Source organism: Necator americanus, chromosome V (genome assembly GCF_031761385.1).
Source record: "Necator americanus strain Aroian chromosome V, whole genome shotgun sequence".
NCBI classification, from domain to species: domain Eukaryota; kingdom Metazoa; phylum Nematoda; class Chromadorea; order Rhabditida; family Ancylostomatidae; genus Necator; species Necator americanus.
Window position 1 is genome coordinate 33,936,671 of NC_087375.1, and position 25,150 is coordinate 33,961,820.

The window sequence follows — 25,150 nt, forward strand, 5'->3', positions numbered from 1 at the left end:
CTGAATATTCCAATCAGGATGAGGATTAAATTTCCCACAAAAAACAATAGCAGCTGCACTCACATTAAGATTATCATGCATTTGTTTTAACCGTCCAATTTCCTCCGTTGCTGTTCGAGCTTTCTCGCTCAATTGTTGTAGGGTGGTTGAGAGTTCAGCCTGAAATTCAGGATTTATTTCATGATTTTCCCTAACCGATCGAGTATGCTTGAGGATATGTAAAAATGTTTTCTTAATGTCAGAATGTAATGTGAGGAGTAAAAAAATCCGATTCAGACAAGGTGCAATGACGACAATCACTCCAGACAAACATAAAAACACAATTTCTCCTAAATTTGCGTAAAATTTGTTGTTTTCGACATCACAGCTTCAGCATATACAAATTACCTTCCGGATTTTTTTTTTGTTTTTCACCGATCTACTCGAGAGTTCTCTGAACAAGTGCTCAAATAAAAGCTGAGGAATCCAAAGATGAAAGAAAAATATCTCCTGGATTGATAAATTTATGTTTTTCTCCCGCAAAAAAAGCGAGAAAAATCATTAGAGATTTGAAATGGGATAATTGTGATCAGGGAGCTGGAGCCCAGTTAGATCTAAAATTCTGCAAAATTCCTCCACGAGGTAGAGAATTAAGTAATTTGAAGTATTGTGAGTAATTCAAGGGAAACTGTTGAAAATGCAAAATTTTCTGGAAGATATTCATTGTCTAAAAAATAAAATTGATTTAAATGAAATTGAATTTAATTGAAAATGAAAAATTGGTTGTCAAAAATATATAGTAATTAGTTTACCGCATAAATTATTTCATCAGACATTTGGCCCTGGGAAGAGGTAGAAAATCGGCAAAACTTATTTTTTGGAAGTTTTCTCGGCATAATGCCTGAGAATTAAATTGAGCTTTTTATTCTGCGGCTTAGATCGTGGATTCTCGTGGATTTCGGTAGATTTTCCCAGATAACGGTTCTTTTATCGATCGTTCTTTTTCTTCATCGAATATTTCAGAACCTTTCTTCTTCCCCTCAGTCCCCCTTTTCTCCCCCCAGGCGAAATTCTTCAGCTTCCCTTCTTATTTGAGGAATTACACGATGTACGTGTGTACGCTGCTTCTCGCGTCCACATTGACAATGCAGTGTGTTGGCGTATGTCGTGCGATGCTGAAGCTGTCATTCAAAAGTGACGAACAAGCTGCACAAGCTCCATGTGACAAATAGCAACATTGTACACGGATGGCAAATTAGCGCAATTCGCGCGTATCCGGCCAGCTGCCGTATGGATACAATGCGCCAACGTTACGTTACGATAATACGTGTTTTGCGATTCTGCGCTCCGTCACCGAGCTCAAAATCGCAGAATTTCTCGTTGTTTTCAGCTGAGAATTGCACTTCAATTGAATCATCTGTTCGGATGCGCAGCAACCGCGAATCCCTCACGCTTCACTGAGTTCAGCTTCATGGAATACGGGGTAATCACGTTGTCGTCAGGGATGCGGCATCTCTACGAAAATTCTGGATGTTAAAGCCCCTAGCGAGTGATAAACCTCCGAAAAATGGAGAACATAGAGCTTGTGAAAAATATGTGAAAAATATAAAACATGTGTAGAATATAAAAAAATGTAAAAAATATAAAATGATAATGACCTGAAGCGGATTTCTTTACATTCTACAGCATTTTCCTTGGATTTCCTAGGTTCAAAGAGTTAGACTTTTCCTAATTACTTTTTTTTTGTCCCCAAACGCTGTTTGGGGACAAAGAGGAATTCTAAAAGTGCTCCCAGAGTTTTCCCTGGAAAACAGCAGAAAATGTCGTATGAAGAATAAAATTTCTCTGGTAGAAACTCCTTTATTCAAAAAGAGACTAGAGTGAGGACCATAGAAAATTGCTGCTGCTAAGGAGGCAAACGAAATGAAGGAGTTAGCAAGAAATTCAGCGACCCCCACACTTTTGTTCCGCATGAATCCGTTTCATTTTTATGCGTAGCAATTTCTTGTCCAACTGAAAAAACCTCAAAGAAAAATAAAGGAAAAATGTGAGCGGTCGCGCAAACATCTCAGTGCAGCTCCAATTAATTTAAAGTTAAGTTTTTTTAGACAGGGAAACCGGATCCTCAACATTTTCGCAGCCGATAAATTAGTACTGGATGAGTTGCTATGTATAAGGACTGATCCACAAAATAACCACACCTCAAAAGTGAGTTCTCTTAGATAGTGGCCTAGGTGATCTCATATAAAAAAGATGTCAGGTAGAAAGCTTAACACTATCCTTCAGAAAATTTAATTTATTTTATTATATATGTTATATTTATGTACATTCGTTACATTTTATTTATTTAATTTAAATTTTTTAAAGTTATTTATTTACGTTCTTGGATTTTTTTTACTAAATTTCTGTGTTCCTGCGATTGTAGAGCACCTTGAGTGAACGATAAATAAATAAATAAGTAAATAAAAATGTCCCTGATAGATCTAGGTGGTGACTGAAGACGAACCAAAGCTCTCAACCGTTGACCGTCAGGAACAAATCTCTGTGAAGTAAATACATAGCTCTCCAAGTCTGAACTGGAAAGAAATCCAATCCAGGAACCGCCACACTTTTGTCCATCAATGGATTTTTCATCGTACCGATGCTTAGCCGTGTCTAATCTCTCCCTCATTCAAGCGTATCACATTCTTCCCCGAAGAATCCATGCTTGGTGGGGGAATTAACGAAGTCTATTAGGTACGTGAGCGACGTCGACGTCGGTCTATACTTCCGGTGACACTATTAGATTCGGCCATCCGAAGAGATCCGGTCAAGTCATTAGGAAGAGGTATGGAGCGAGGAGGAGCGAGAGAGAGTGCGTAGACGAAGAAGAACAGCACGACAACGCTTCTCTCCTTTTCGTATCTACGCGCGTAAGCACCGACGTATTCGAGAAAAATATTCGTAATCCCTCAAATCACAGCGCTAATCGCACCACTCATTCCACAATCATTCATCTTGTTCTACCCGTGCGGACCCGTGTCTCCTCATGTCTCTCGATTCGTCCATACTCTTTCCGCTCGGGATTAGTTCCACGATCTTATCTGCGACATTTTCCGTAATGAATACGAAACAAGAACGTAAGTCGCTCAAGAAAATGTGGACGGGTTATTTGAGTGGTCGATCTATGGTCTAAGGAGCTTATGGAAATGATCTATAGGTGCCGATTTGAGCGTTGGAAATGGGAGAAAAATAGGTTCAAAAAAAAAACCGAAAAAAACTGCACACGTAGGAATTTTGCTTTCAAAGAAGAAAATGTAAAGAATGTAAAAAAATCTTTAAAGAAAGCAATTTTTGTGAGAGAGCAAAAAGAAGCCGAAACAATTTCCCTGAGAAGAATTCGCGTCGACTATTTCAATAGAAAATAATTTTAGGTGATTTTAATATAGATAGTGAATTTTAAAAGAACCAAATTTATGGATTCCACCTGCCAGACTCTTTAACTATACTGCCCTAATATATTTAGAACATTAATTTTACATTGGCAAAGTCTGCTCAAGAAGAGATTTTGACTTCAAGAGTGATTTGAAGAATTTTGACGTCTGAAAATAACTATGGACAAAAAAATAAAAGTGGTTGAAACGTTGAAAAAAAAAAAATATGGATAAAAAAATCAAGTAGAAAATATGAGGTATGACTAGTTAGTTCTTTCCGAAATCAAATTAGCAAAACTCGATAACGATAAACTCATAAGTACATTTAGGACCTCCACTGCCTACCGTCCCTCAGTTTTTCATGCAATAAACCTAATAATTTGCCTTTTCCAATTTGATGTTTCCCCATTAGAAAACGGCTTATCATAGATCTTTTATTTCATCAAAATTTGTTCCATGTTTACATTGAGACAAAAACAATTTTCTGGAATTTTCTTTGCAAAACTTTAACGAAGAAACAGAGGGAGCAGAAATCGGTGATTTCGAAAAAAAAAGGAGATAGTTAGTTGTGTAAGTGTTGAAAAACAATAAATTGAATGAAAACGTGATGAATGGGAGGCTAATTCGTTGAAAAAAAGGACTATGAGAGAAATGAGAGAGAATTCGCAGGGATTCTGCAGCTGTTACTCAGCATTTTTTAAAATTTTTCATAGTGAGGTAAACATTTTTTAGCATTTTTTTTCTGAATAGCTCCTGAATAATAATAGTAATAATACTTTTTCCTGAGGGGACCTTAAGATGTATGTATTACCAGCCTCTCAGAGCTTATATGACCAACAGTTTTTCTTTGGGCATTGTTCCCCTACCCTCCATAGGCGGAGAAGTTCTGGACATCTGATCCAAGTCGGTGTCGTAACCTCTTTAAAATTATAGAGATAGGGCGGCTTCTAAAAGGCACTGTATCAGTGGATCGAATGAACTGATACGGTATCGCTAAGGTGTACCGCCGGGGATTTGTTTATTCTGGCGCCTGTGTGTTTATACGCATTGGCTAATCGCTAATCCGTTCCGCTGCGCATCACCTTCGTTGCATTGCGTTACGTAACGGACGCTGGACGTGTCGGCCTGAAAACAGCTGCTCATCGGCCACGCTGTACGTTTTTTTGCTTTTTGAACGGTCCGCTAAGCTGGAATGCTAATAATGAGGTCACGTCCGGCACATCACGCCATGCCAGAAGCGCCACCAGAATCAAGGACGCTTAAGGACTCTAGAAATAAGCGCTAAGAGCAATTAACAACGTTAGAATCCCCCTTAAGAGCGAATCACAATCGTTTTAGGGGTCAAATCGTTGTCCCCCACCCGTTCCGCTTCGGTCGTAGCATATGGCCAATCCATATTCATGCCGCTAATTACGCAAACATGCTGCTCTCAATTGCTGACAGACGTTTAAGTGATTGGTATTGATTCATTGATTGATGGACATTGTTGCGTAATGGTGATTGGCCGAATGAATTTCTGGAATCTTCGGCAAGTCCCTAGCAAGAAAGAAAGCATATTATTTGTGAACTATTATTTATTGGCGCAGTTCTGGGAATATTCGCCTTATTTTCCTGGGAGACAAACAAGAGACCAACAAGTACTACCACCTACATAATGTGGATATATAAGCCCGAAGGCAAAGTAAATAAACATAAAAATAATAACTGAATCAATTAGTCCAACGGTAAACAAGAAAATAATAATTAGAATGCGGGAATGCAGCTGCCTTAGCCAGAACTTTGGCAACATCAACGGAACTAACCAGGACGACAGACCCCTGCCGAATATACCGGTAGCGACGCCGTACCTACTTCAAATAATAAAGGTGAAACCGAGAAATTTTCTTAATTTTTTTTTCGTGGAAAAACCCAATAATTTCGTTCTTGTGATTCCATTTCGCGTAGTAATTTTAGACGGAAATCTAACAATGATTTTTAAATCTAGCATTTTTTAAAGAATAATTTTAACTTATAATTTTTATCTTTGGTTGCATCAAAGTAACTATATGATTCAAACTTTAAATTTAGCTTTTTTTGAATAAGAATTTTGACTTATAATTTTTATCCTTAGTTGCATCAAAGTAACTATCTAATTGAGCATAATTAATTGATTATTTTTCCAAAAATATTTCAAATTTTATCTTTATAATTTTCGATATAATTATTTTTAATAAATTTAAATTCTTAAGCAACATTACTAGTATTATTTGCCAATAATGTTGTGCTAGTATCAGCACTAGTACATACTTCTAGTACACCATGTATTTATAATAATACTTATTTATACTTGCATGTAATTTCATTTATTTTAAATACAGTACTCTATGTAAATACTAGAATTATCATATTAGCAATACTATACTACAGTCAACGACTCTAATCTGTACTTGTTGGCGATCCAGGCACCGTACAAGTAGTAAATAAAAGATTTTTCACTGGTTACTCATAATAATACACTAATAGCCACACTCACAAAATATTACTAATGACTAGAAACGATAAATTACTAATAAAAAAATTGAACTGCCATTTTTAACAAAATTCATCGTCAGTTATAGTCTTCTATTGTAACAACGTGATTCTAATCACGTATTAGTAAAAAAAATATTACTACTAAAAATACTATCGACTTATTAGAATAACATGTGCATCTATAATGATTCTACAACACCACTACTAACTTCTGTCCTGAAATCCGTTGCAAACTGTCGAAATTCTTTAGGAGTTGGGAAAAAGTGAATTTTGAAAACACCACTCGAAAGTAAATGTGGTACTGATTTCACATAAACTGTACACATGGAGAGGTTGTGAATGTCTTTATTAATAAGTAGCAAAGTAGATTATTCTAATGATTCATTAATATATTTTTTATTTTATATATTTATTTTTATCAAGAATAAGTTGTTCTGACATACTATTGCTACTAATACGATTATATGTATGTAGTAGTAGTAGATACAATACTGCTTTTCACTCCATAACCTTACCATAAAATTAATATTACAATAAACAAATTATGTTTGTTGTTAATTACATTAATATTCTTGTAGCCTGTATAAAAACCACTTTTCCCCATTTTCTCAGAACATTTATTGCAGTTTTGATGCAATTTTGAATGCATCAAAACACGACAAACAAAATATTTGCCTACTCGCTGATACTAATTTCGTTTTTAAGAAATCCCCTACGGGCATTTCGCCCCCGCATAAATTAAACATATGCATGTTTGGATATTGAGACGTATATGCAATTTGGTCATGTGTGAATAACCTAGCGCAAAGAGCAATAAAATAGCACAAAAATATGTTTATATTTGGTTAGGAATAAATAAACAAATAAACAAATGAATAATTGAATGCATCCAGATATGTGCAAAATTTTCATTTAGGATGCCAAATGGCCAGTGGATTAACACTGGGGCCCAAAAAATAGCTGATATTAGCGATTTTATTTCCGTATTTTGTGCGCCAAATGAGTGTTTCCACAAATAAACAAGCAAACATTAGGATCATGTGGCGCTAGTAGCGTCAACATCTCCATGATAGACACATGTTTCTGGTCTCGTTTACAATGCAACTCATTCTTCGGATTTATTAAAGAAAAAACCTGTACCCCGGGTAAAAACAGTAATCGACTGATTCCTGAGTGCCAGAATTGGAAAATCATCGGATGATATAAACCTTAAACTAGGTACATTAACTCATTGATGAGGAGATACGGTAACTGAAACGGTGCAGTAATGGAAAACCAGGAAAACTTTTCCGGTTTTACTAGTCTCACTCCTCTTCGGGCATTTTATTCTTTTTCTTGCTTCTTTTACTCATAATTTTTGTCGTATTATATTTTTATTACCATATTATAGTATTTATTATATTATTTTAGCATATTATATTTTTATTTTTTCACAGCCAAGTTCTTGAAAGGCAAAAAAAAAAATTGGTTTGTCAGGATCTGTTGCTACACTTCCCTCTTCCGACAGCAACCCCCCTTCCAATGATAATGTCTCTGGTCCGCGAATTTCTCATCAGACGTGATGTCTGGTGGATGTGTCGTGAGATGAGGTCAACCTATGGTGACAAATCCTTGCACATAAATCCTGACGTGTACAATAGCGTAACGTAACGTTAGTTTACGATGCTAAGCGCATTTGGTTTCTCGGATGTTACAAAACTATCGTTCGGAGGAGGTCATTAATTTCATAGCGCAACCATCTGCTCCTTTGGGGGAACCACAGCGTGTGGTTTCTTTTTTTTCGCGGTTTTTTCTACCGCCCACGCTCACCAAAACAACATTTCTCGGCAGTGTCTGGAACGGCGAACTCGTCTCTTTCCTAGCGTTGCTTCCGAAACAAATGACTTCAAGGAACAGGTGACGTGAGCTGTGCAGGTCACCCTTGTCCACTGGCCTTTCCCTTCAATAAAATATGCTAAGGATTCTTGGCAAATGGAAATAGTTCTCATGGATAATGGACAATTTTAGTCGGAAGAAGAGTAATTGAACGATTAGCAATTCCTTCTCTCTCTCTCGAGGGAGAGAGAAGGAACAGCAGCTCGTCCACGATGTCTTCGGGAACGGTATCAAGTTGCAGCTTCATTTGTGCTGATGATCAGATTACATATCCATACCTCTTATTATGGCACTCCTTTTGTAAACGATTCGGATCGAATTACTCTCGATCTGGTCCGGCGACCCACACACTAACGAGCTATTTCCGGGTCATGAACTTGTCACTAACCGCTGGGAAATTATCCCTTCAATTAAGAACTAGCTCAGATTTCAGGATTAAGAATTATACAATAATAAAACCTTACAAATTTCGCTACCTCTTAAGAATTAGAAGAGTAGGGCGAGTAGAGCAAGTAGAGCGAAAGGATGAGAATTCAGAAAAATTAAAATAAAAAATTAATTAAATAATTAAAATTGATTAAAAATTATTAAACATTGAAAACAGATAAAAAAATCAAAATTGGAAAGAAACAACAATTCAAATAGAGGTAAAATGACCCTGTAAACGGTAGAAATCTTATGGAATATTACGAAACTTGAGTGATATTAGATTTCTTTCCACATGGATTCTCCTAAATTCTTGAAATTCCCTAAAATTTCCTTCAAAAAAATCGCCAGTTCCATAAACGTATGCGATGTTTATTTCAGGTAACCTGACAGCTTAAAACCACTTTTTTGAATATCAACTTTTTGTAGAACAGGAGAACTGGGGAAATCACGAGAAAGAAAAAACATATTTCCGACTATACGAACTTCGCAATTTTTCCAGAAATGCGTAGAACGGCTTTAAAAAAAAGCACTTTTAAACCCTTCCATGAAATTCGCCACTCGCATTCTTCCTTGAAGTTACTCCGGGATAACTGATACGTCAACTGATTTATTCATTTCATGTCTTGGATGGTGAGATTAAATTAAAGAAAAAAAACTAGAAAATTAGAAAAAAATAAAGTTAAACTAAATGGTCACCAGAATTATTCGAATTCATATTAATACGAATTAAGGTGCTATGTGGTCTTGTCGTGATTTTTTTTTAAATTTAGAAATCTATTTTTTTCCCTCTAAAGTCAAAGGGGAACATCAATTGCTAGCTAAAATCCTTTCCAAGAAAGGTTACGTCGAGGTTCCTAAGGATGATGATCCCTTCTCGGACCCTTTTGATCGACATAGTTCCTCATTAAGACCAACAATGTTTATGCTGGGATCCTTTTAAGTGAGCCCGACAGTTTATTGTGGAAATGTGGCGGAACACGTGCCGCATAATAGAAACCTATGCCGGATGGTCTATGATCAATAAAGAAACAAACAATAAGCAGAAACAAAGAAAAACTAACGCCTTACCAGCTGCCTAAAACACGGCGGAATTCAAATTTCTTCTCAGGACCATAAAGTGAGGTGGAAATAAAGTGAGATTTCGTCTTTTCTACCTTCACAATAAATCATAGCCAAGAGAAAATATCAATCAAAAGAATTTTGTTTCGGATTTTCCTGTAGAGTCCAACAATGTATCCAAATGACAATTATTCCCACTCTCATGTCCTTACAACACTGCTACCAACTTTTTTCCCAAAATCCATCGTCGAATTCGTCTCTATATGGATAATGATACGGTATTTTAATTCAGGTACTATCTGGACCTTTAAAAATTTTGAAAGTTGTGGTCTTCAAGCAAGGTTCAGTAGAGTTACTTGACCGAGAACCCGTTCTGGAGTTATGGAATTTGATGAAATTCCATAATCCATAATTGATAAATAAAATTTAATTTGAAAGATAAATAATCTTAAAGAAAATTTCTGGATTTCGAGACGGTCCCTTCGGACGAGGGACTTTTCCGTTTGTGTGAACCTCTAGGAAGGACCTAAGCGACCATGGATGACGTCGCTTATAGCTTGAAACAAAAATAAGTGATTGCAACTAATAGTTGCTGTAAGGTTCTGTTACATTTTTTTTCACCTATAATTTTTTCTTTAGTAATTTTTGCTAATTTTCACTGCCATCTGGTGGAGATGAACAGAAAATCATCACTTTTTGCGATATGTTTTTTCAAAAACTAATTACCTTCCAGGATTCCGAATGACAAAATATTATAACTCAATTGTTCCTGAGTAGCCATTTTTACTTTTTAAATTTTTACTTTAATTTTACTTTCTCGCTTTCCTTGAAGAAAATTAATTTATGGATTACATTCCAGTCAATTCATCTTCAACACATCTGGCATTGAACCACATAAATAATTTGTTCTTGTAGTAGTGTTTCATGATAAATGAGTTTTTTCTTCTCGTTGCACGATCTTAGGAGGATTTCCCTCTTTTTTTCATTTCGTAATATTTCGGCGGTAACATGAAAGCGCTCGTACTCTTCAATGTCCTCAGTGAATGAAGAGGAATGTCAGCAAGTACATAGGTAAACAAGTAGAGTACATAAGTCAGTTGCTTGTGATTTTCAGTTTTTCTCAAAAATTTCTTGGGAACTTTTTGTGATGACAAGAACAAATTCACTTTTTTTTTTACAATAATTTTAGTCTCCGAAATTTGGGGAAAAAAGTCTCAGAATTTCAGGGGGAAAAATCGTGAATTTTTGCGGAATTTTTTTTCAAAACTAATTGCTCACCAGTAGTCAATCCTGAATAAAAAACGTTACAACATTTTACTAATTGCTAAGCATCCGAAATTCAGATCCCATGACCACTATTTTCGCCTTTTCCAATCCTGTTGTCCGGAAAAAAGCTCAACTCCGATCTCACGTCTGGATCGGACGAGAACAGTGAATGGATCGTGTTGTTGACGGAATGGGGAACTAGTACTCGATGTTCCGTTTGCCGTAGCCGCCGCCACCGCCGAGACAGTTGTTGGTGTTGGTTTTATGGTGGCGGCGGTGGTGGTGGCGGTGGTGGCGGCGGCGGCGATACGCGTCGGAGGAAGCGGTGAAACGATTCTCGAATCCGTTGACCACCTGTTGGTTGTGTCGTTGTACGAGGAGGATCACAAAGCGATGCCGACTTGTTAGACACCGTCGAAGACAAATCGCTATCACACCTTGGTGAGAATTAATTACTGTAGTGTAATTTTGTGCCCACATAGAAGGGTACTGTAGGAACAGGTGGATATCGCCGACAGATCTAAAGAGGACTAATGGCAGATCCATAGAATTCAGCAGAGCTGATGCGGAATTTTCGAGAATATTTTCTCTCAAACTGATCCAATCCCTCCCAAATGCTCCTCATCGCTTCCTCGGCCGCACCTCATGGTGTGCAGTGAATTTTTGTTGTGTGTGTGCGTGTGTGTTGTAACAAACGCCGAAACAATCAACACACTGAACATATGTCTTGATACGAATCCTCAAAGTCGACGCTGGCTGGCTGGCTATTCGGATGGTGATAATTGCTTGAAGAAATCCGTTGAGTTGAGCCGCCCGTCGGCCGAGAAAGCGTCGGATGCGTTAAATATAACGGAGTACGAGAGATTGTTTCGACGGGCAGAAAATCACGGGACGAACGATGAAGGAAAGAATCAGGTGCTATATTGAAATGTGATGGCTGTTTCGGAAAATTAATGAATACGTCCAGAATTTCCGACGTTTGAGGTAATGGAATAATTGAATACATATTTATTTATTTATTTTGTTCTTATTTATTTAATATTAGTTATTTCAGTATATTTTATTAATATGCCAATTAATTTATTAATAATAATATTTATTATTAATATGGTAATATTAATAGTTTATTAATAAGGTAACTTTGGATATTTGAATTCCTACGCGTGAAGAATCGACTAAACTCTAAGTATCTTAGGAAATTCCTTTTTTTTCAACATTCAATCGATTTATTAATAATAATATCTAAATAATATTCAGGAGCGTAAGCAGTAGCTACAGCTGCAAGGGTTTCACGGTGCTCAACTTTTAATGCGATTTAATTCCAGTTGGTTAGGAGCTTTATTTTTAGGAAAATTATTTCCTGGTTCCCGTCAAAATCCCCCCAAAATTGAAATTGAGAGTTGGAACATCGTTAGGGGACAATTTAAATAATTGAATTGAGCGGACACGCTCTGGATTAACACTAAAAAATTTTAAGCTCTCTTCTTAAGCTTAAGCCAAAATAAAAGCGGATTATGGCGTGAATATTATCCTTTTCAAGTTATTTTTGTAGTCTTTCCTTCAAAAAAATTTTTTTTTAGAATTTTGAGACGAATTTAGCAGCAACCACAAGCATTAAATATATTATTAAATTCTATTTTTTAAAACAAAAGGAAAAAAACCGCCTGAGTGATTTTAATGAATTCTTTCATGGAAAGAGATATTTCACCCTAGATCCTAGATTCAGACGAGTTTTCCGCGAAGCGTTGCAGATGGAGTTGAAATAGAGAAGTCATTAATCACTGGAACACGTCATTAGGCTTTCTCTGAAAAAATTGCTATGGGAAAAAATAAAATTTTATTCTCTGGCTTCCGTCGGCGCTTCCATAAAACTAAAATTGAGAGTTAGAACGTCGCTATTAGCGCCACTAAAAGATGGTTACTATGGGATTTTTCTTCGCGATAATAATGAGCGCAGAAACAGTAGAATAACGGCTCCTACGTCCTGGATATCGATATTTCTCGAGTTTCTCGAGAACGTGCACTGAAGAGAAAATTGTAGGAAAAGTAGATGAACGAGCCATGCGTATGTACGGAAGTGTTGCGAGGGCGCAAAAAAGACGTTCCATAAAATCCATGGACGAACTGCATGAAAGCTTTCATGTTCCAGCAGTGCAGCGGCAACTTAGAGAACATCGGATTTCCTCTTCCTAAGGTCATAAAACGACAACGACAAGATTATATTACCAGCAGTAAATCCCCGTAGGGAAAATGGACAAAATCCATAAAACCAATCGCTACGCTAATCCTAGAGCTGTTGAATAGCAAATAGGAAAAGGCTCCGAACAGTTAAACAAGTCGTTTTCGTGAGCGATTTCCTGGCGACAATGGCCGGTTTCTCTTTGTGAATCCATGAATAAATTAAATATAAAATTAAAATTTCTCGGCTACATTCTTACGAATCGCAGTCGTAATTTGATCGCGATTCCCTCGATTAATCAACATCGATAAGATCCATAAATCAAACCGTTGTCTCATATTACGCAACGTTGACCACTGATGTCAGGATTTCGCGAATATTACTACATCGAAGCTAGCTATGATGGCCTATCCATCATAGCCGGACCGAGCAGATCATTTCCGTTTAATCGGAACGCGAATGCGCGAAAAACCCATCACTCCGGCTTAGAGACTCAGACTGAAGACTTCTCGGTTCGTTGCGGGATCAACCATCGCGTATGTATTAACTCATTCTCAAAAATCCTCATGTTCACTACACCGTAAGCGCTAAGGTGGGGCTTAACGTTAATCCCCCGTCGTTTCCATGTCCCTGTTCGAGAACAACCGAAAGAAAGCCCCCGGATGAGTCCTCGGGGTTATTTTTCCTCGCCAAACAGCGGGGTACAAATTTGATTCCTGCCACGATGGCACCATCCTCTAATGCATCATGTCCATGTGTTCCTTGGGCGCACACGAAATCGGATATTTTCGACGATCGGGCCCGAGCGGGGGGGGGAACGACGACAACGCGTAATTCGTTATTATGGGGTAATCGGGAGGGCGATGATGTGATGGAAGTGACAGGTGAACGCCGGCTAACGCATTGGAACTGGACGTGGACAGCAGCAGCGGGAGGAGGAGGTCGATGTACAGCTTGGTCGTACATCCCCCCCGGGCTTGATCCGTACAACGAGTGCGGTGCTGTGCTGTATAGAGGGTGAGGTCAGTGCCGAGTCAACTGAACGGTGGAGATTTCTTAAGCAAACAAACCGATGTTGCAGAGTTACCCTATGTACACACATACACACGTATATGTGTATTTATTTACGTAGAAATTGGATCCGGAGATCAACACGGCACTACGATAGCCTTTTTCAGTTCATCAAGATGTACAGTGAAATTATTCAACCAAGAACCAGGACCAATAAAAGTAGGAAAAAAAACTAATGAAGAGATTTTTTCTCGGAAAATTACTTTAAGTGTTTCCGGTTACTACCGAAGTCAGTTAGTTACTAAAACTTAATACAGTATAAATAATTATTAGTGTAATTAATACAGTATAATTAATATAGTAACATATAATACTTAATTTATTATAGTTTTCTTCGAGCTCCAGCGTGGAGCTACGCCGCGAAAGAAAAAATTATGAATTGTGGTTGAAAAAAAATTCAAGAACCAAGATCTAGGACTTAGAAAGATAAAAAACCAGAATTAAATAAGAAAAAAGAAGATTTTTCTGGAAATTTCTACTTTTCGAATCATTTTGGTCACATTTTTCCTATTCACGGAGCATGGAAAACACTTCATATTCGTCCCCGGATAACCTAGCCTCAGCTCCTGTTTGTTTATTTTTTTGTTTGTTTGTATGCGCCAAGATCTGCCGGAAATATGAAGGAAAAAATAATTAAAAATCAGTTAAAAAAATGCAATACGACTATATTTTATCTACGTTATATTGTTTGAATACATATTTAATTAGTTTCATACGTTAGCGGAGTTACTTGTAATTCGAGAAAACCTCATTTCTACCTATGTATGCGCGTCAATTCAGGATGAAAAATTCTCAGATTCGCTTCATTTCTCTAGAGAAATAGCTACGTATTTTTCGTATTTCATTTCAAGAATTTTTAGAAAAATTACTTTTTTTTTGGACTTCCACCCTCATCGTGTGATTTTTTTCTCATCATTCCGAAAAACACTTTACAAATTCAAAAAAAAAACTAGTTATAAATGCTTAGCTAACATAAATCCGAAAATAATAATCGGAAGAATTTTTAAAAACTCAAAATATATGAGAAATACTTAATCTAATGTGTAACCGATCTGCAACGTCATAGAAAAAAGAGGATTTTTTCCGCAATTCTTTTCTAGGATTCCCCAAAAAAAAAGCACCCCTTTTATCTTGATGGAATAAAGCTACTTATAGTTAGTACGCTTTTGTTTCTCGTCTCGTGAAAAGAAATCCTCCACGGCTTTTTTTCTTCAATTTAGAAATTGAAAACCACTATTTCAAGACGAGAAAAAAAACTAAAATTCCATTTCCTTAAAATTGAAAGCGAAACCTATGCGGCCGTAGAAAAAGTGTACGAGGAAGAATTATTTGAACGGAATCGCTGCTGCTGCTGCTGCTGCTGCATGGGAATTTCTTCTGATGCAATTTCCTTTCCGATTAATGAAGCAATATGTTGTATATGTTTTTGAAGTCGGATCGGACATCGTGTATACATATACAGCAATATCATCGTTGACATCGTAGAGGAGAACAATCCTGTGGAATTTCTGGAAATTGCCGTGTTTAAGGGGGCAATTTTTGCTGGCGGGGAAAGAAAACGAAAATGTGACACATGGAATGCGCCATATTTCGTGTGTAATTCACGTCTTGGGTGGTTTTTAATTTTGGGACAAGCCTCGCCTCGTTCCTCGTTCGTGGCCAGCTGATCCCTCACGTGTAAGAGATTCGAGCTCCCATGTGTCACTACTATACTCTTCGGAGAGGTCCTTTATTAGCTGGACGAGTCTCGGGGCCCATTAGTCGCCTGAGGAGAAGTGAGTCGTCGGTCGGTCGACTCGACCTCTCACTAAGTAGTAGAGCTCACGCTACGATGACGAAGACGACGACGACGACGAAGAGCCACCAGCACCGGCAGTAAATTGACTGAGGCTAATTTCACTGTGGAGCAAGTAATTTCGAATCGAGCATCGTTTCGCCGGACTTCTTCTCCACTCCACATCTCCCAAAGTCATTTTCGCCCCCTTCGCCTAGGATTAAGTTCAGTCCATTATCTTCAGCGCCTCATTCGGCGGGAATACTCGATACTCTCCCCTTTACTACCCGGATCCTTTTATAGCAGCGGTTCATGGACGACGTTCCGCTGAGCCCATTACGTGCGTATTAACGTCACCCGCCACCTATTTCACCTCTCCACGATAATTAGAGGTGTTTACCGCCGGTATACATACACACACACACCCACCTACGTGTAGGTCTCGCACCTCGCACGGCCACCGCATGGCGACCATACGTTAGCTGCTGCCGTTGTTGTTCCATCCTAATTAAGATCCGAGATCGAATTCATCAAACAACCGCCGGCCCTAACTAGAACTACAATCAAAACAACTTGTTTACTGCCTACAATTCCCTCACTGCCACCAACGAAGGGGGAAGTAAGAGGAGATGACGAGCAAATTAGTGGTCCTGGGCGGAATTTGACCTTTACCCTGCCGGACGATTTGGGCTACACTACGCGACCTATGCGTGGATTATCTATTTGTCTATGGAACAAAAAGAGCAATAATTTGGAGGGATTAGTAGAGTTGGGGTGGGGAGAGGGGCGGAACGAGCGCAGGAAAATAGCCATCAGGTGCGAACACTCGATATTGATGAGAACAGGCGCACTATGACGGAAACCGCATCCCTCAGTCCGTCACAGAGTGAAGTCTCAGTTTCAAAGGGTACCGTTAAAAAATGTATTTTTTTCTTCAGAAAAATCTATGGAAAATAATAGGGGTTTTGTTCGATGAAAAGAACTGAAAAGAAAAGAAAAAAAGAAGAGAAATAGAAAAGCGTGACGAAATCTGCAAAAAAAAAATCTAAGGGTTATTTTTTCTAAATGTACACTTTAGATTTTTTTTTATAGATTTTCACTAACGTCAACTTCTTGAGAGTATTTTTGCGCTAAATTTGAAGAACGATCAAAAATTGCATTAAATTTTATAAGAAAGTATTGTAAGTAAATAAAAGATATAGATATCAACTTTATTTCACAACATTTTATGTGTGAAAAAAATCTTCAGAAAATCTTACTCTATCGGATGTGATTCAACTAAAGTGAACGCAAATGGTTGAATTTAATTAAAAAGATCTTTCAAAACGTAAAAAATCCCATTACCCAAGTCCTAAAAAAAAGAAAGTGCAGGATTCAAAAACAGATGGGTTCCATGAGAGATTTGATTTTGTTCCAGAAAGCTCATCCACTCGTATATGGTGTAATCTGATTTTCATTTTTTTCTCATTGATTAGTTCCAGATTTTTATTTTCCAGACAAAATCTGTACGGGATCCCCCGGGAGTAAAAAATTGTATCGTATTTTTTCGTCGAGAAAAAATATCTTCTCAGAATATTTTAGTGGTGCTAATGACTTAGCGAAACTAGTTAATTCATATTAGTTAATTTGTTTTAATGCGATTTTCCTGGAAATACTTTAACCGTCTCCAACTTAAAGTGTATATCATAGCTACTAAGTTAATTGAGACATTAGAGGGTAATTTAGACATATTAACGAGATGTGAAAGTGCGACCCAAGGCCAATAATTTGACCTAAATGCAACGGGGGAGACATTAACGACCAAGTGATTGTTAGTGGCTTTAAAAAGCGTGAACGAAGTGCAGCAATTAAGGTCATTTAGGATATTCTTAAGCAGAAAAACCTAGACAGACCATCTAGAAAAATTTCTAGAAGGCCCTGCTAGAAGAAAGGTCGGATGAGCTGATTTAATTCTTTAATCTTATCCTCCTCTTCCCCGCTTCTCCCTCTTCCTGTTCTTATTAAGTTCCCTTCCTTCTGCTGCCCCCAAGGATGAATCCCTTTCGTACCTCCCCTCCATCCCTCCTCTCCCTCCCTCCTTCTCTTCATTTTACATGTGTGTTCACTTGAGTAGTGCCATATTTCAAGAGTTACGAGCGCCTACGATTCGCATGTAGTCATTCCGACATCGTTGTTATATGCGTCCGCCCGCTGTTACTGAGTCTTGACCGCCCGGAGGCAAATGAGGAAACACATACGCACACACAATACGAGGAATATTATCCCTAGGGAGTGTTGACATTGCACTTTGACGAAGCAGACGTAGTAAAAATTCAAAAATAGATCATAATAAACAAAAAAAAAAGAATACATGAACTGACCTTTTGTGCTTTACATGTTGCCGAAAGTGCTTGCACATCATGACTTGAGTGCTTCACTTCCTGAAAAAAAGAGGAGTAGTGGAGAGAATGGGAAATAGAGAGGAAAATTAATTAGGACACATTTTTTCTTCTTTTTGTTTGGACTGAGAAAAAATGAAATTTTTTCCATGATTCCTGGACTGATTACTGCCCCGAAAATGGTATTTGCTCACATGGAAACTGAGCTGGACAAAGTGCTAATCTCCACCCTAATTTGTAATTTTTCCCTATTTTTTTAAAGAAATAAACTTATTTCTTCAAATTTCAAACCTCTGATGCCATAAGATTTGAGAGAATTCAGCCTAAGAGTTGATTTTTAAGAATAAAATAATCGAGATTGTGCATTTGATCGCTTGAGGTCCACTTTTTTTCGAAAGAAAAAAAAAGATTCCACCCTTTGACACAAATCCTGTGCATTCTCTTCGCGGAGTTTTTGTTCGCTAGGAACTAAGGAACAGTTCCGTGACACCATTACTCACAGCTACGTATTTTCAAGTAGCTACATATTCAGGAAATTTCGAGAAATTTCCCTTGAGACAACCTTGGATCTCAAAATATCAAAGTAGTTATTTTGAGCAAACCTATTTTAAGGCAACTTGTTTACACCTTCCATGAAAGAATTTATTTTTTTAATCACCTATAATAAATAGTAACTAAATAAATAATTATGGGTTCTCAAAGCTAATTTAGCTTAAATTAACTGGGATTCCTTGCACTTATTTGACGCCTAGTGATAAAAATAGAACAAAATAATAGAAATATTAATTCTTAATATAATCTTACTTCGTAATCGTATCGTATAGTATTCATATTTATACTTTGGAATACTATGGAGGAGTAAATTGAGTCAATATGATGTAAATACCTATATTTATTGGTGGATTGTTGTTTTCTGTGTGGAAATTCTGTCAAATTAACCTAATCGAAAACAAACCTGTAAACAAAGACAACATACAGCCGTTTTGCATACGAGGCAAAACATTGACAACGTCTCTCCTTTGTGTTGGACACATCGCAAATCTTTAATGGTCCGTGTAGGTGTTGTACGTCTGAAATTACACAGTTTACACACATCGTTAGTTATATACGCATGAAATCCAGTCGGCGAACATCCGTGGTCGCCTTTATTTAAATTAAACTAACCGGAAAAAATTAACGATCAGTGAAATTCCCGAGTAAAAAAAAGGTCTTTTGTGAGATGTGAAAATTTAACATGTATATTTGATTTTGTTCACGACGTAATTAGCGAATTGATTGCTCAACTCAATTTCCCAAGAGGACCCACACATGCTGTCACAGAAAAAAATACCAAAGATGACGATAATTAGTGATAACTCGCAAACGAAGAAATTTGTTTATTGTTTATAAAAATTCCACTATGTTCATTTAACAACTTGAGTCAATTGCTCAAGAAAACTGAGGAAATACAACTCTCTTAGGATGGGCTCAAACGAATTATCAAGGAAGGGCTTCGAAAACAACACACTAGGCTCCCGTCTGTATCCTAGACATATTTTCGGAATGTGGTAATTAGAGGTTGGTCTCTGTTCGAGAAAATAGAAAAAAAAACCACCCAAAAAAATTAAGGATATGGAAAAATAAAGGTAAACTGAGATTAAAATCAAAAATCGTAATTACGAATAGTTTAATAAAATGAAAAACTGTTCAATATTATTCCAAAAATTAGGAAAAACTTCTTTCTTCTTTTTTTGAAGACTTGAAACTCTTGAATTTCTTTCTTTCCTTCAATTTCTACTATAATTTTAATAATTTCATCTTTTCTAGTTTTTTTTTGCGAAAAAGAAAAATGTTTTAGTTCCTAGAAAGTATAACTGAAGCTAAGTAAAAGTGTAAATTTCATCTGGAAAAAAATTGAAAAATTAAACATGTTTTTTTTCTGTGGACTGGACCGCAAGTCATAAAAAGCTCCGTAATTCCTCGTGATTTCCACTGATATGATCTGATTGGTTTGTTCCCGGAAATTAAGGAAATGAGCAGGGCACGTACATAATTAAAACATACCTTTGCGATGCGTTCACGAGTGTATGTTTCGCCAATGGGCCCCGTTGCGGGTGTAAAGCGACTTGACACGGTTGACAATAGAAAATATCACATTGTTCACAGAAAATTGTTGCTGGCCGGATATCTTCTTCGCAAAGCTGAAAAACACAATAGAGGAGAAAAAAATGGAAAACCCGGTCGAAGTCGATGTGACCGGGAATAATTTCCCTTTCACACGAGAATTTTGTCCTTCTCAGTAGGAAGAATGAATGAACAAGGGATGAATTCTGTTCCAGCAGATTTACATATTTTTTCTGCCAGGAACGAGATGGATATGTAATTTATATTTACATAGTGCTGGATCTACATATGTAGTGCCACAATAAATGCATGACGTTAAAAAAGCACAAAGAACGTTTGTTCGACGAATGTATGTAATGGAGATGAAAAATTTGTTGACGAAAAATTCCTCAAGTTTCAATCGATAATACGGCTGTATACTGTAAAGTAGAAGTGGAATTGAAAGACAAGGTAGCAGATTAAAAAAAAACAAAAATAAACCAAACAATAACAGGAGGACGAAAGAGTCGAGGGAAAAAATTAAAAAAAAAACAAAAGAAGGAGGATGATTAAATTGTAGTGGCATTGGAATAACAATAAAGTAGTAGCAGTAGGGTTGTCAGACTACTTCCAGAATTCAAGAATCCAAGATTTTTAGATCTTTTGGATTTTTTTTAGATCAGAAGGAATTTCCGAAATAGATATTTTCAACTTTATGATTTCCTTTTTCTCCAAACAGCATCGAAATTATAGATAAAACACGTTGGAAGAGACTGTAAAATCGTGTGCTAAAATCGATAATCGATCTACCTGACAATTTGGTTCCTTTTTCGTTTCATCCGAGGACTGTTTTGTATCCTTCGGCGATAGATGTGGATGTTGTGCAAAATAGCGTGAGATCACATTTTGAATTGCCATATTGGCGGGAGCGTTCGAAATTGCCACTTCATCAGCATAATATGACGGTTTTTGGCAGACACCTAGAATAGAAGAGAGAAAATTATCCAGAATTTCAGGCGAACGAGGCTGGAAATCCTGGCACGGTAAATATCCCACCGCAGGGAATTATAACACCACTGGTGGAAGGCGTAAGAATACTGGGTAATCGTGGTATCGGTGGTCCAACGATTGAGGATGGCCGGGATGCTGAAACGGAGAAAATTCGAGAAAACGTCGTCCTCATCGATTAATCATCGAGTATCGATTTTTTATTCATTTTTCGGAAATTTCGCGAATAACTTCCTCACTTCGACTACAAACAACGCCTGAGTCAGCCTCCGACAGCACGGACATTTTATCGCTGTCATGATCGGGATCGGATATACATACCGAGATCGTGTCCGAAGCACCTGAAAAACGCAGGAAAAAAGCGTTTTTTCTCTGGAATTATTTATTTTCCAAAAAAAAACCAAGAAAAAAGAAAATAAATACCACTACTGCTGCAGTGAGGTGAAAGTGGAGAGGAGGAAAGAATTTGTGGAAAATGGGATGTGGGACCGAGTGGGGTGGCAGGTCGAACCGAAGAGGATGGTTGTTGGGCCTAAAACAGTGAAATAAGAAGGAGTAAATGGAAAGAAAAAAGTAATTGGGGAAAAAGAAAATTCTGGTCCGAAAGAAACAATAAGTAACAAAAAAAGTAAAAGTAAAGAGGTTTAGTGTCGTCGACACTTATATTTATAGCAGCGACCGCGACGCGTCTGCAGAAATTCACTCCCTCGTTAGCTAACACACCTTCTTCATCCTTCTTTTTCCTTCCTCCTTTCACTTTTGAGCTTTCTCTTACTCAAACAATTTTTGAACGCAATCTTAATACCAATACTATTGCGTTTATAGTAAAATAAAAATGTAATTATAGTGGGACCCTGCTTTCATTTCATAGTGAGGAGCTGTCAAAAATTAGATAAAACTCGGTCAAATGTCAAAATTAGGACACACATGCATCTATCTGTACTTTTCTGGCTTTTTTTGTTTTTATGAGAAATTTGTTTCGTGGGGAAATCCACGTAGAACAAAGTAGAATGTGGGACCCACCTTCAAAGCACACCTTCTACAATAACTATGTCCACAGAGAAGAAGAATAGGATCTTCGAAAAATTTGCGACAATAGGAACATTTCAGTTCCTCTTCCATGACATCGACTGAAATTGACAAGGATTATAGGGAAATTTGAGGAAAAAAACGAAAAAAAAGCATTTTAATCCACGGAAAATTGTGTAGTAAAAAGAGCGAATGAATGAATGAATGGATGAATGAGTGAATGAAGAAATGCCTAAATGAATGAGTAAAAGGAACAGTATGTAGATTAATGGCGAGGAGTGGGATGCTTCACAGATGCGTTGGAATGACCCCATTAAGAATGCATCAATGACGTTCACAAATGGATCGTCTCGGACACCACCACCACCGAAGTAAACCCCCCATCGGATAATGTGAAACTTAGAAAAACTGCTGGTGCGAAAATCCCGTCCAATCCCCAGAAAGAATTGTTGCGAAAACTCGTCCAATCCTCCTCCTCGTCCCCAATGCCAATATCTGCTCCCAGAACAACTAGTTAGCAATGCAAGTGTTAATCCAAGCAGCGCGTATGCTCGCGCCATAAATAAGTAAACTTAACGATAGGTAAACAATCGGTCAGGTTCAGCTCTCAAGGCACCTCGGGCATCGAATGCCTGGCACCGGGAGTTCGGATTAACTGGATTATGTGGTGTATTACGGAGCGGAGCCGAGAACAACTCGTCAGCCGACGACGACGAGAGCTGGTGATTCGCGTGTGCTCACCTCATCATGATGGTCTGTAATTTCGAGGATGATATCCTTCGGAACAAACATGTAATTATCGATGCCGGTGTGGTGGCGGTAACGAGGGGGAATCGGGAAGAAAGAAAAAAATCGACATCCGAGGTAAAATCTTAAGCTTTGTAGTTCTGAATGTCTGTGTGTTGTTCATCCGTCAACGATCGTTAACTCGTCCATTGTTGTTCGTAAGCATCGACGACGACGACACAGTGTGTGTGTGGAATCGAGGCTAATGCGCTCGTATCGCTGAAGTAGGCGACAGCGGCGACAACGGCTTGAAAGGGCAACGGGCTCGGACGAAGAACACACACACACACAGAGGCCATGACATGCGGCAGTGGCGGTGGCGACGACGGCGACGGCGGCGACAGACACCGCGAAGCCGTTAAAAGTCGGTGGGCCCACAAAAGGATTACGTTATGGATCCCGAGTAGTGATTGTGTAGGCGGGAGGAGTTCTGAATCAGAATAGGAAGAAGAATAGGATGACTAGACGTAACAATGGAAGTGGAACAATAGAAGACAAATTGAATGAATACTAATTAGCATCAGAGACGGATAGTTGGACCAAAAAAAAAAAACTGAAAGTGCCGCTCCTCATTTAAACACTAAAATCCCTGAAAAATCCTCATCGAAAAAACTTTTATTCAATTTCGAAGTCATTGTCTCCTTTAAAGTAGTGATTTCGTTTCTCCATACCTTCCACTTTTTCACATCCGTGGAATTTTTTGAACGTGTAACTAACCTCAAAAGGTTTTCTAAACCCCATAAAAAAAAGATTTTTCCTCAAGTCTGAGGTTAAAATATACGAGTTTCCAGGTTTTTCTTAGGTTTCTCTTAAAAGCTTCCTTACTTCATCGCTATTTTCAAGATAATTTTATGTACTCTTCAGCAGAACTTCACTAAACAGATCTGTGATCCTGAAAAAATTGCCCTTTTCCTTATCTGATAAGCGCAAAATAAGCTCGGATACTTTCTAATGGAATTGAAGGAAGTAAAAAAGTTTTATCGGAAAATTTATTATTCATGAAACGTACTCGTCGAGTATTGCTAGTACTTTGGAAAGAAAATGTTAGCGCCGGAGAAATGGGAGATAAAATTAGTATTCTCCATCGAAGAAGCAGGGAAAAGAAAGATGCGATGAAGGAAAATTTTTGAGGGGCGACCACACAAAGTAGAAGTTAAATTATAAGAAAATTCCCTTGAAAGGAATCAAATAATAGCAAGAATTCAGTAATAAATTACAAAAACACGAAAACAGATAAATTTAAGATAATAAGTTAACAAGTTAAGTTAATAACAGATACATTTAAGATAAGAAATAATTTTAAGTGAAGTCCTACGAATCAAAGGGATCTTGAACAAAAATTTTGCATTTGTGCAATGTTTGAATGGAAAAGGTCAATTGGACAGATCGCTCGGATGTGTGTAAACAGAAACAGTAAAGTGAAAGTTGTGCCGATAAGTCGTAAAATTTTGCAAGCAGAAAAAACAGCGGGGCCAAGATAAATCCTTGCTAGAAACCACCGAAAAGAGAATTACTGGAATAAATTACTAATTCGCTACTATTCGTTATCATTACGGAACAAATTCTCTGATTTCTTCCCGGATTTTTTTCTCACGGTCGAGATTTTTCAGCCCGTTTTTCTGGCTTAGCAGCAGAAAAAACAAGCGAATATGTAATGTAAACAAAACATTCCTTCTACATGTGCTCTACATGTTTTATTTTTATTTATTTCTCCCCACATAAACAAACATTTGTCCTTCTTTTCAGAATAGTAAGCTCCAAGGCAAAAACCTAATTTAAGTGAAATTTTTGCTTAACTTCAACAATTTTGGAGTGGTCTAAGTGCTTATAAGATTTTATTTTTTTTATAAATAAATCAGCATTGATAGAAGTGGGAAACTCAAAAAGAAAATCCAGAAAAAAACGATTTATGGTTTGAGAAATAGGACTTCACAATTAATTGCTAATATAAACGTAGTAGTTCTAAAATATTCATTGGTCGTAGAGAAATTCCTTTCAGAAAAAAAGGAAGAAAAGAGCAAATGATCAAAGGAACGAGTAATTAAATCAACTGGCAAATCATGTTAGTTTAAAAACATTTAAATAAAGGAAAGGCAAAGACTAATACATAATGGGACCTATTAAATATTTCTTAGAAGTTCTATATTTATAGAGACCAGGGAAAAATTTGTCCTAAGCAAAAAAGAGGCTTTACTTCTTCTCTAGGATTTGCAAGAAAATTTTCCTAAAAAAAAGGGAGAAACAATTGTAGCTCTACTTCTCCTTCAAGAATTTTCTAGAAAAAGAAAAGAAAAGTGAAGGACTATCGTAA

General features: G+C 37.4%; 1 protein-coding gene across 2 annotated transcripts in view; it reads right to left on the reverse strand.

Moving 5' to 3' along the window:
• Positions 1-22,146, reverse strand: part of RB195_016056 (uncharacterized protein) — a gene marked incomplete at both ends in the record, with an annotated part of 37,652 nt that extends 15,506 nt beyond the window's left edge. For both annotated transcript variants that reach the window (XM_064207039.1, XM_064207040.1), the window contains 9 exons: positions 64-159; positions 17,917-17,976; positions 18,890-19,004; positions 19,978-20,114; positions 20,827-20,996; positions 21,073-21,162; positions 21,264-21,365; positions 21,448-21,556; positions 22,048-22,146. In XM_064207039.1, coding sequence (XP_064062920.1) covers positions 64-159; positions 17,917-17,976; positions 18,890-19,004; positions 19,978-20,114; positions 20,827-20,996; positions 21,073-21,162; positions 21,264-21,365; positions 21,448-21,556; positions 22,048-22,146 — 978 coding nt within the window. The remainder of the gene's footprint in view (positions 1-63; positions 160-17,916; positions 17,977-18,889; positions 19,005-19,977; positions 20,115-20,826; positions 20,997-21,072; positions 21,163-21,263; positions 21,366-21,447; positions 21,557-22,047) is intronic.
• Between the last annotated feature and the right edge of the window lie 3,004 nt (positions 22,147-25,150).